This window comes from Penaeus japonicus, unplaced genomic scaffold (assembly GCF_977035675.1).
Source record: "Penaeus japonicus unplaced genomic scaffold, GWHDUDI00000001_assembly GWHDUDI00000041, whole genome shotgun sequence".
Classification (NCBI taxonomy): Eukaryota; Metazoa; Arthropoda; class Malacostraca; order Decapoda; family Penaeidae; genus Penaeus; species Penaeus japonicus.
The window spans coordinates 7205618-7217340 of NW_028234443.1; the positions used below are offsets into that span (position 1 = coordinate 7205618).

At 42.6% G+C, this 11723-nt stretch overlaps 1 protein-coding gene across 1 annotated transcript in view; it reads right to left on the bottom strand.

Annotated features, from left to right (window-relative positions):
• Positions 1-3906, bottom strand: part of LOC122248317 (tryptase gamma) — a 10276-nt gene extending 6370 nt beyond the window's left edge. Inside the window, exon 1 of the mRNA XM_086534335.1 lies at positions 3880-3906. Coding sequence (XP_086390461.1) covers positions 3880-3906 — 27 coding nt within the window. The remainder of the gene's footprint in view (positions 1-3879) is intronic.
• Between the last annotated feature and the right edge of the window lie 7817 nt (positions 3907-11723).

Consider the following 11723-nt stretch of genomic DNA (forward strand, 5'->3'; position numbering starts at 1 on the left):
ACAAGAACATTTCGAAAATGCTAAAAAAAAGAAACAAAATTGATCTTAGTTAAAAGGAACCTCTTAGCTTTTATTTGAAGAACATCTGTGCATCAGCGACTACGGTCAAAGGTTTTGTTTTCATTTCTGTCTTTCCCTTCGTCTCTGTCTGTCTGTCTGTCTGTTTATCTGTCTGTCTGTCTGTCTGTCTGTTTCCTTCTATTTCCTTCTTTGTCTGTCTTTTCTTGTTTTCTGTCTGTCTGTCTCTCTGCTTGTCTGTTTCTCTCTGTTGGGCATTTAGGGTGTGTGTGTGTGTGTGTGTATACATATATATATATATATATATATATATATATATATATATATATATATATATACATATATGTATATATATATATATATTTAAATATATATATACACACACATATATATATATATATATATATATATATATATATATATATATATATATATATATATGTATATATATATATATATATACACACACACACACACACACACACACACACACACACACACACACACACACACACACACACACACACACACACACACACACACACACATATATATATATATATACATATTTATATACACATATATATATATACAAACACACACAAATATATATTTATATGTCTTATATATATATACACAGAAATAGTGTGTGTGGGTAACTGTCTCTATCCTTGTCTCTGTCTCTTTCTCGTTCTCTGTATCTATCTTTTCTATCTAACACTGCCCTTTCCTTCTATTTACATTAACAGCATCTGAATGTTTCTCTCTCTCTTTTCTATCTTCCTCTCTTCCCCCTCCCGCCTCCCCCCCCCCTCTCTCTGTATTTCTCACTCACTCACTCTCTTTCTTCATCTTTCTTTCTCTTTCCTCATCCCTTCCTCTATGTTCCTTGCCCTTTCCTTTTCATCTCCCTCTCCCTCTCTCTCTCCCTCTCCTTCCTTCCTACCTCTCTACCTCTCTACCTCTCTCCCTCTCTCCCTGCCTCTCCCTCCTCCTTACCCCTCTTCCTCCCCCTTTTCTCTCTATATATATCCCTCTCTCCTTCTTCCTCCTCCCCTTCTCTCTCTCTCTCTCTCTCTCTCTCTCTCTCTCTCTCTCTCTCTCTCTCTCTCTCTCTCTCTCTCTCTCTCTCTCTCTCTCCCTCTCTCTCCTTCCTTCCTACCTCCCTCCTCTCTCTCTCTCTCTCTCTCTCTCTCTCTCTCTCTCCTTCCTCTCTCTCTCTCTCCCCTTTCTCTCCTTCTCTCTCTCTCTCCTCTCTCCTCTCCCTCTCCCTCTCCTTCTCCTTCTCCCTCTCCCCCTCCCTCTCCCTCTCCCTCTCCCTCTCCCTCCCCTCCTCCCCGCCCTCTCCCTCTCCCTCTCCCTCTCCCTCTCCCTCTCCCTCCCCTCCCCCTCTCCCTCTCCCTCTCCCTCTCCCTCTCCCTCTCCCTCTCCCTCTCCCTCTCCCTCTCCCTCCCTCCCCCTCCCTACCCCCCTCCCTATCCCTCTCCATACCTCTCTCCCTTTCACTCCCTCCCCCTCTCCCTACCTCTCTCCCTTTCTCTCCCCCTCCCCCCCGTCCATCCAACACACAAACAGACACCGAGCGATATCCAGCTCGCAGCCAGCCTCCTCTAAGCAACACTGCAACGCTAATCATAACAGAGTCAACATTACGTGGTGGCGAATCTCACGCCACTGATTCCCCTCTGTTGCATAAACCCTCCGGAAGTGCCTGATGCAACCACTGCAACCGAATTATAATATAGCACTGTGCGAGTGAGAGGCGGGGAGAGGGAGAGAGAGAGGGAAGGAGGGAGATAGATAGGAAGGTAGGGAGGAAGGGAGTGGGAGAAGGAGAGGGAGTGGGAAAGTGTAGAAGGAGAGTGAGAGAGAGGGGGGGGGGAGTGGGAGAAGGAGAGGGAAGGAGGGAGGGAGGGAGGGGGGGAGGGAGGGAAAGAGGGAGAGAGGAAAGGGGAGGGGGGGAGGGAGGGAGGGAGGGAGGGAGGGAGAGGGAGAGAGAGAGGGAGATAGAGAGTGGGAGAAGAGAGAAAGAGAGAGGGAGAGAGGGACGGAGGGTGGGAGAGAGAGAGAGAGAGAGAGAGAGAGAGAGAGAGAGAGAGAGAGAGAGAGAGAGAGAGAGAGAGAGAGAGAGAGAGAGAGAGAGAGAGAGAGAGAGAGAGAGAGAGAGAGAGAGAACGCATCCTGCATAAACGGTATATCATTTACAAAACGAACAGTTGAGTTATGTAATGTGGTTGCTAAGTGTAAATACCTAGATTGGTGATTTGGTAGATGGTTGTGCGTATTTGTGTATGTGTGTGTGTGTGTGTGTGTGTGTGTGTGTGTGTGTGTGTGTGTGTGTGTGTGTGTGTGTGTGTGTGTGTGTGTGTGTGTGTGTGTGTGTGTGTGTGATTGAGAGTGAGAATGAAAGTATGAGTGTGAGTGTGAGTGTGTGTATCTATGTGTATATATGTGCGTGTGTAAGTATGTATGTATTTCTTGAAAAGGCATGTAGAATATCTGCACGTATGCCAATGTACGTACAGATTAATCCAAACGATAAACGAAATTCTAAAGCCCCCCCCCCTACACCCCCATCCTTCAATCCTTACCCCCCATCCCCCCTTATCCCCCCTACCCCCCACCCCCACCAACATCCTCACGATTCAGCAACCAATTTTAGACGAAGTTGACTGATTAATCCTTAAAAAAAAAGGATTGAAGCCACAAAATGTATTGAGCGAATTCCCATAGGAAAAGAGAGTTTAACCCCCCCCTTCCTCCCCTTCCCCTCCCCTCCCCTCTAAAAAAAGAAAAAAAAAGAGAAATATATCGCTTCAATATTGCAACAAATTTCTAGCAAAAGCTGGGCTGATTCGGCGTTGCGCTTTCCAGTAGTATTTTTTTTCTTTTCATATAAATGTTGAATATTAACTTCTTCGCAAAAAAAAAGGATTTCGATTAAATGCAAAGAATAAAGAAAAAAAACATTAGCAATACGAAACAACAACAAAAATCAACAAAAGCAAAACAACAAAAACGACAATTACTACAACAGTTGCAACATTAAAAAATAACAAAAACAATAATAAGAAACAACAAAGAGCAAACTCAAGGCCAAAAAATAAATAAATTAAAGAACACGTCAGACAAAACCGGGAACCATCCACATTTAATAAAAAAGTGATACAGAACACACGCAGGCTATTGCAGACTATAAAAGACTATTAAAGACTATTACAGACTATAAAAGACTATTATAGACTATAAAAGACTATTAAAGACTATTATAGATATTAAAGACTATTACACACTATCACAGATTATTATTAATTACTATAGACCATTACAGACAATAAAAGACTACTACAGACTATCACAGGCTACTCCAGACCATTACAGACTATCACAGACTACTATGACCATTGCACACTATCACAGACTATCACAGGCCATTACAGACTATCACAGACTACTACAAACTATTACAGACTAACACAGACTTCTACAGACTATCATAGACTACTACAAACTACTACAGACTATCACATACTTCTTCAGACTACAACAGACTCCTACAGACTATCACAGACTACTACACACTACCACAGACTACAACAGACCATTACAGACCATCACACACTACCACAGACTACTACAGACCATTAAAGACTATCACAGACTACGCCAGACTATCACAGACTATCACAGACTATCACAGACCATTACAGACCATCACACACTACCACAAACTACTACAGACCATTACAGACTATCACAGACTACGCCAGACTATCCACCTGCCCCTACACACACACTCGATAGGGTCCGCTCTTATTTCCCCTCAGTGTGCGCTTTCGAACGAGGGGACTGTCTCTTTACCTGCCCCTGGAATGGCGTGGCTCCCATTCTATTTTATTGTGTGTGTGTGTGGGGAGGGAGAGGGAGAGGGAGAGGGGGTTTGTGGGGGGATGAGGGGGAAGGGAGAGAGGGGGAGGGGGAGGGGGTGTGGGGAGAGGAGGGGGAGGGGAGGGGAGGGGGAGGAGGGGTTTGTAGGCGGGGGAGGGTGTGTGTGGGGGGGGAGGAGACGGGAGGGAGGAGGGGTTTGTGGGGGGGAGGGTGTGTGTGTATGGGGGGGAGGGGCGTGTGTATGGGGGGGGAGGGTGTGTGTATGAGGGGGAGGGACGTGTGTGTGGGGGGATGAAGGGAGGGGGGGAGGGAAAGGGGGATGGTGTGTGTGTGTACGTGTGTCTGTGTCTGTGTGTGTACGTGTGTCTGTGTCTGTGTGTGTACGTGTGTGTCTGTGTGTGTGTATGTATGTTTGTGTGCATGTGTGCGCGCGCGTGTGTCAATCGATTTATCTATCTATATAAGAAGGATACTGCACGCCTAATGTGCGCGGTCGCAATTATGCAAATGTATGTATTCTCCACACTACTGAATTTAGCAGGAGCAGTAGACGTGGTAGTGTATCAGTAATGATAATAAAGATGATCATAATAACAATAATAATAATAATAATATGATGATGATAATGACAATGATAATTATAAAAATAATAATAATGATGATGATAATAATAATGATGATGATGATAATGATGATGGTAATAATAATGATGATAATGATAATGATGATGGTAATAATAATGATGATAATAACAATGATAAAGATGATGATAATACCAACAATAATAATTATAATAAAAACAGTAATAATAATAACACTAATATAAGAATAATAATGATAATGTTAATGATAACAACAACAATAATAATACTAATGATAATGATGGTGGTAATAACAATACTGATAAAGATAATATTAATGCCAATGATAGTCATACTGACAAAGATAACAACAATAACCACACCACTCCCTACATCCCACCTCCCCCTCCCCTCACCCCACCCTTCCCCCTCCCTCTTCCCTCACCCCTCCCCCTCCCTCCTCGCTCCACCCTTCCTCCCCTCCCCCCCTCCCACCCTTCCCACTCCCCACCCTTCCCACTCCAAGCTAGTGACCCTAAAAGCGCTTTTTTTTTCTTTCCTTTTTTTTTTTTTTTTTTTTGAAATCCCCGAGATTGACAGTGAATGGAGTCGGGCCGTTGAGAGGGAACAGGAGGCAAAGGCCCCTAATTAATGCCCTGGACTCGACCCTTACTTAACTGTGATGTAGTTTTGAGCTTTATATTCTTTTATTTTTGTAGTTTTGAGCTTTATATTCTTTAATGGACTTTTTCTTTTTTTCCCATGGGGAGGGGGGGTAGGGTAGGGTAGTGCTGTGATTAGCCCTGGTTTTAATCACTATGGGTTGAAGATTTAACTTTCCATGGGGGGGGGGGGGGTAGGGCAGTGCTGTGATTAACGCTGGTTTTTAGTCCTTATGGGTTGAGGCTTTTAACTAAGTGTCGTAATAAAGTGTGATTTAAGTGTGATGATGGGGCTTCTCATTAAATCAAAGTGTAGTGTAAGTAAAGCTTATGGTGTTGGGATTTACTTGTCTCGTTAGCAGCGGTATAGTGAAGTTTATTTTACTTGTGACGTTATTAATCGTTTTATAATTAGTCGTTACTTAAGTCACTTGTATGATTGACTTTGCTTAATGGTATGCACTATGCTTGGTCATTTATATAACTGTACTATGATTAACTCTTACTTAAATGTGCTGTAATTTGACCACTGCTAAACGAAAGGGTGATTGTATTTATTCGACTGTACTCTCCTTCATTCTAATTAAACTGTGTTGGAGCTAAATCCTGGTAAACTGTGTTGGGAATAAACTTTTAAACTTGAATGTACTCTAGTACGTAAAGGTGATTAGCCCCTACCTAAATGTACTATCCTGTACTTAATTTTTCCCTTTGCTGTATTGTATGTAATCTTTACTTAACAGCGATTAAGCCTCCTTTGTTTGTACTTTATCTAACCATAACCTAAATATGCTGTATCCAACCCTTACCTATCTGCGCTGCATTTGATTTTACTTGAACTAGCCAATATCAACGAAAGTCTAACAAGGGGAAAAGAGATCTCTATTTCTCTATTATAACCTTTGAATTAGATAAACCAGTGCAGAGTACCTATTGAAATTGTTCGGACAAACTTGATACAGGGACCAGTTCTCGAGTTAATCGAAATACAAACACACAGGCACAATCTCAGACAAACACACGAACCTAGACACGTAAACAGACACACAATAACTGAATAAAGGCCGTTGCGACAAAGGTAGAAAATTGTACGAATGTGACTGAATAACACGGCAAAAAATTTGTTCTCTTGCACTGTTGAATTAATCAGAGGTATTCACACCCTTTTTCTACATTGTAAACACAATAAAGGAAACACACGAACAAACAGACACACATCACTCTGTCTTGAACGAAACACACACACACACACACACACACACACACACACACACACACACACACACAAACACAAACACACACACACACACACACACACACACACACACACACACACACACACACACACACACACACACACACACACATATAAACACACAAACATTTACAGCTGGATCCATTTCCCCCTCGGCATCTCCATCTCTTACTTCCATTTCCCTCTCGGTTTCACTGAAAAGGGGTAACGATTAGCATATGTTTTCTGAGCAATATACCTCCCGCCTTTCATCTTCATCTGGCACCAAGTTCTCGAAATAATCAATATCAAACACACATCCATAAAGATTTTCAAATTCATTGTAAGATCATGACACGACCTTACTGAAACTAGGGTGTATATCTGAGTAAATCAAATTATCTTTTATATATATATATATATATATATATATATATATATATATATAACCTATATCTATTTACCCATCCCAATAACCAACATCCATCGCAAACAAGATACACCCCATTTTAAGAAAACAATTTATGTCCGTAGTGCTTAATCCCACTGGTACTTGCGCCATTCCGTTCCTGATCTTCTCAGAGCAGCTGAATAACCGCTTCATAATGTGAAACCAGATGGAAGGTTCAGAGGTTTTCTCCCCCCTCGCTCCCCCCTCGCCCCCCCCCCCCGGCGGCACCATGGGCTTTAAAACCATTATGAAGTGGGGGATCATAGCTAATATCCTTGCACGCGCTACCACTCTGCCATTCTGAGTATCTCGAGCTATTTCGAGCTGACTTCGTGGGTCGGTCTCTCGCTCTCTATATTTCTTTCTTTTTCTTTCTTTCTGTCTTTCTTGGATTTTTTTTTTATCTCTTTCTTTTTTTTTTTGTCTTTCTTTCTTTCTTTCATTTTTTCTCTTTCATTCTTTCTCTCTTTTCCGTGACTCTCTCTCTTTCTCTCTCTCTCTCTCTCTCACTCTTTCTCTCTTTTCCCTCACTCTCTCTCATTTCCCTCCCTCTCCATCTCTCTCTTTCTCTCTCCTTCCCTCCCTCCCTCCCTCCCTCCCTCCCTCCCTCCCTTTCTCTCTCTCTTTCTCCCTCCCTCCCTCTCTCCCTCTTCTCCTCCCAGTCTCTCCCTCCCTCCCTCCCTCTCTTCCTCCCTCCCTCCCTCTCTCCCTCTTCTCCTCCTCTCCTCCCAGTCTCTCCCTCCCTCCCAGTCTCTCCCTTCCTCCCTCCCTCCTCTCCTCCCAGTCTCTCCCTCCCTTACTCCCTCCCTCCCTCCCTCCTCTCCTACCAGTCTCTCCCTTCCTCCCTCTCTCCCTCCTCTCCTCCCAGTCTCTCCCTCCCTCCCTCTATCTCTTTCTCCCCTATGTTGAGAGAGAGAGAGAGAGAGAGAGAGAGAGAGAGAGAGAGAGAGAGAGAGAGAGAGAGAGAGAGAGAGAGAGAGAGAGGCTCGTCCCAAATACTACACATAATTTCATTTATATTTTTGATGCGGGGGGAGGGGGAGGGAGGGAAGTTATAAGAGGAGGAGGGAGGGGGGAGGGAAGTTATAAGAGGGGGAGGAAGGGGGAGGGAAGGTATAAGAGGGGGGGGAGGGGGAGGGAAGTTATAATAAAAGCGAGCCACCCCAAAAAGTGCCTGGATATTTGCTCAACAGTACAGTGGAAAATATCTGTAACATAATCATATAAGCAGTTCGTATGGAAATTTTACTTGCTATTGTGTCTTTGTTGTTTCAATTTGATCTCATAATTTCAAAAGGAAATAAGCAGTATTAAATTTATAATGCTTTATATATCAGTATCATTGTCATTAGTACCACTGTCATCATTATAATCATCAACATTATCCACATCATTATCAACATCATCATCCTTACTATTATCAACATCATCATAATTACCATTATCAACATCATTATTACTATTATCAACATAATCATCATCAATACTATTATCTACATCATCATTACTATTATCAACATCATCATTAATACTATTATCAACATCATCATTACCATTATCAACATCATCATCATTACCATTATCAATATCATCATTACCATTATCAATACCATCATCATCTGCATCACTATCAACATCACCATCATTACCATTATCAACATCATCATCAATACCATTATCAACATCATCAACATTACTATTATCAACATAATCATCATTACCATTATCTATATCATCATCATTACCATTATCAATACCATCCCTTTACAACAAGTTAAAATAAGAGATCTAGACGGAAACTCCCGCTCTTTCTTTTTTTTTTTTATTTTTTTTTTTCTTTTTTTTTTTTTTTTTTTTTTTTATTTTTTCTTTTTTTTTTCTTTTTTTTTTTTTTTTTCGATCCTCTCCCAGAAAGACAAACGCGCACTTATTTCCGTGTCGCATTATGGACAGATCACCGCCCTGTTGTGATGTAGTCATACTTTCCCATTAGCTTCTGCTCAACCTTCCACCACTGTCATACACAGATGCAACGAAAGCGACTGTCAGATTGCAACGTTGCTAGCCCCGCGTGCTATACACTGTCATGTCATGGCATAAAGTTAGAGGCTGCCTCCAAAGTTTGCCAGACCGGAAGTTGCAAGGTATTGAGGGTTATATTGGCGTAAACTTGTAGGTTACGGAGCAGGACTAGCCTCATCAGTAGTTCGTGTGTGTGTGTGGTTGGGGGTGTGTGGGTGGGGGTGGGTGTGGGGGTGGGTGGGTGTGGGTGTGTGTGTGTGTGTGTGTGTGTGTGTGTGTGTGTGTGTGTGTGGCTGGGTGTGGGTGTGGGTGGGTGGGTGTGGGTGGGTGTGGGGGTGGGGGTGGGGGTGTGGGTGGGTGGGTGTGTTTGTGTCTTTGTGTGTGTGTGTGTGTGTGTGTGTGTGTGTGTGTGTTTGTGTGAAAGAACCGAGAAAGAAAAAGAGAAAAAATATAGACGTTGAAAACTTAGACGGAGATAAAGAAAAACACAGAAACGGGATGAACAGAGAAAGAAAGAAAAAGAGAAATGTTCAATAACTTCCTTTTACACAGAAAATGGGATGAACAGAGAGAAAGAAAGAAAAAGTATAGTAGTTGGCACGAGGTCAGGCGAAATTAGCCCCGCCCCCTACTCGTCATTTCTCCCCACTTCTAGCCAATCGCGTTCATTCTCCCGTCGTGTAGCCTTCCAGAAACGGGATTGTGATTGGTCACGGATGTAAAGGGGGCGTGGCTTATATCGCTTGACTTCGTTGTAGGAATTTTGTAGGATTTCGCTTAATGAAGTTGGGATTTTGAGGAGAGGGAAGGGGGGGAGGGGGAGGGGGAGGGGCAGGGTCACACCCTACACATAAATTCAGTAGTTACGCTTCTCCCCATAAACACTTACATACACATATACATACACATACACAAGCTCAATAAACTCACCAACAATTCGATCTTCGATCCCCCCCACCATCCTCCATTAGGCACCTCCCCTCACACTACTCTCTCAAAACCCCACGTCTCACACCTCTCACCCCCACCCCCCCAACCCCTCCTCATAAAAACAAACCCCACCCTCATACATAACAAACCAAATCCTTCCCCAAACACCCTCCCTCACCCCCCCCCAAAAAACAGACCCCCCCCCCCCATAAACCCATCGTCCCCAAGCCCTTCTTTTCTTCAATTCACCACCCTTTTGCCTTCATGCGCTCCCCCAATCGATCCAGGAAATGAAAAATTCCCGAAAATTGTTACAAATGGTCTTAACTACAAGCGGTTTAAAAATAAAAAAAAAAATAAAAAAAAAAAAAAAAAATTTAAAAAATTAAAAAAAAAAAAAAAATTGAAACCCGAGATAATGAGAAACGCCACATTATTTATATACGACTGGGGGGGGGCGACTCTGCTGCAGGTGAAGGCATACTGAATTAATGAAACAAAAAATCGAATCCGGAAATAACGACATTTCCTTACGACGAGAAATGTGTTTGTGAGTAGTATTAAGGGGACGGGGGTGGGGGGGGGCGTAGAGAGAGGGTGGAGGTAGGTGGGTAGGTAGGTAGGTGGGTTGAGGTGGGGTTTATATGAGTGTAGGGGTGAGGGTGTGGGTGTGGGTATGGGTGTGGGTGTGTTTGTGTTTGTCTTTGTCTTTGTCTTTGTCTTTGTGTGTGTGTGGGAGGGGGGTGAATGTGTGTGTATGTGTGTATGTGTGTGTGTGTGTGTGTGGGTGGGTGCGTGTGCGTGTGCGTATGTGTGTGCGTGTGTGTGTGCGTGCGCGTATGTGTGTGCGTGTGTGTGTGGGTTTGTGTGTGTGTGTGTGTGTGTGTGTGTGTGTGTGTGTGTGTGTGTGTGTGTGTGTGCGCGTGCGTGTGCGAGTGTTCGTGTGCGTGTGCGTGTGTGTGTTTGCGAATCCGCGTGTATGTAGGTACATGTAAGTATACATACATATACATGTATACAATAAACCAACCAAATCCACAACCAATATAAAAAAAAAACGCTTCTTACAACCTTACAAAAAAAAAGAAGTGCCTCTTACGGAACCATCAAAAAAAAAAAAAAAAAAACCCCAAAAACCACTCCCATAGATCCATAAAGAGCCCTCACAAACCTTCTTAATAAGAACAATCTGACTCCCTTCCACAGGAGACTTGACCATGCCGACAATAAGTCGTTCCTGCATCCACGGAGCCTGCGAGGATATCCTGACGGCTCCCAACCTCGCCATCCACAGGGCCCGCCCTTGTCTGGGGAAGGCGTAGAAGGAGGTTGGAAAATGAACAAACAAATTGGGGAAGGAGAGAGAGAGAGAGAGGGATACAAACATACAAATTAATGTGAAACGGACATGAAAAGAATAGCTGTTAATAATGACAATGATGGTTATAATTATTGTCATTATTTATCATTTGTATCGTCATGATATACTTATCTATACTTTAATGTGCCGAAAAAAGAAAGAAAGAAAGAAAAAAAAAGAAAAAAAAAAAAAAAAAAAACACAAAAAAAAAGACAAAAAAAGAAAGAAAATGTTTCATTGAAATAGGCGTCACAATCATCACCAACAAATAATTTATGGATTTTACAGGTCTTAAAGAGATACACACAGAAAACCCAAAAAAACTGAAACTCAAATATAATCAGAAACACGGGAATAAAGAGAGCAACCAACTCACCCTTGCCTTTGAGAGCAGAAGGAGGAGGGAATGGCAATAGAAACCTTGCAACAAACAGACACGGAAAAAATAAAATAAAAAATACCCCCCCCCTCCCCACACCCGAAAAAATAAGAGAAAAAAAAACAATCTTACAGATACGTATTAACTGAAACAGAACCAAAGATCCTTTCATCTATAAATACCCATTATAATAAGGTC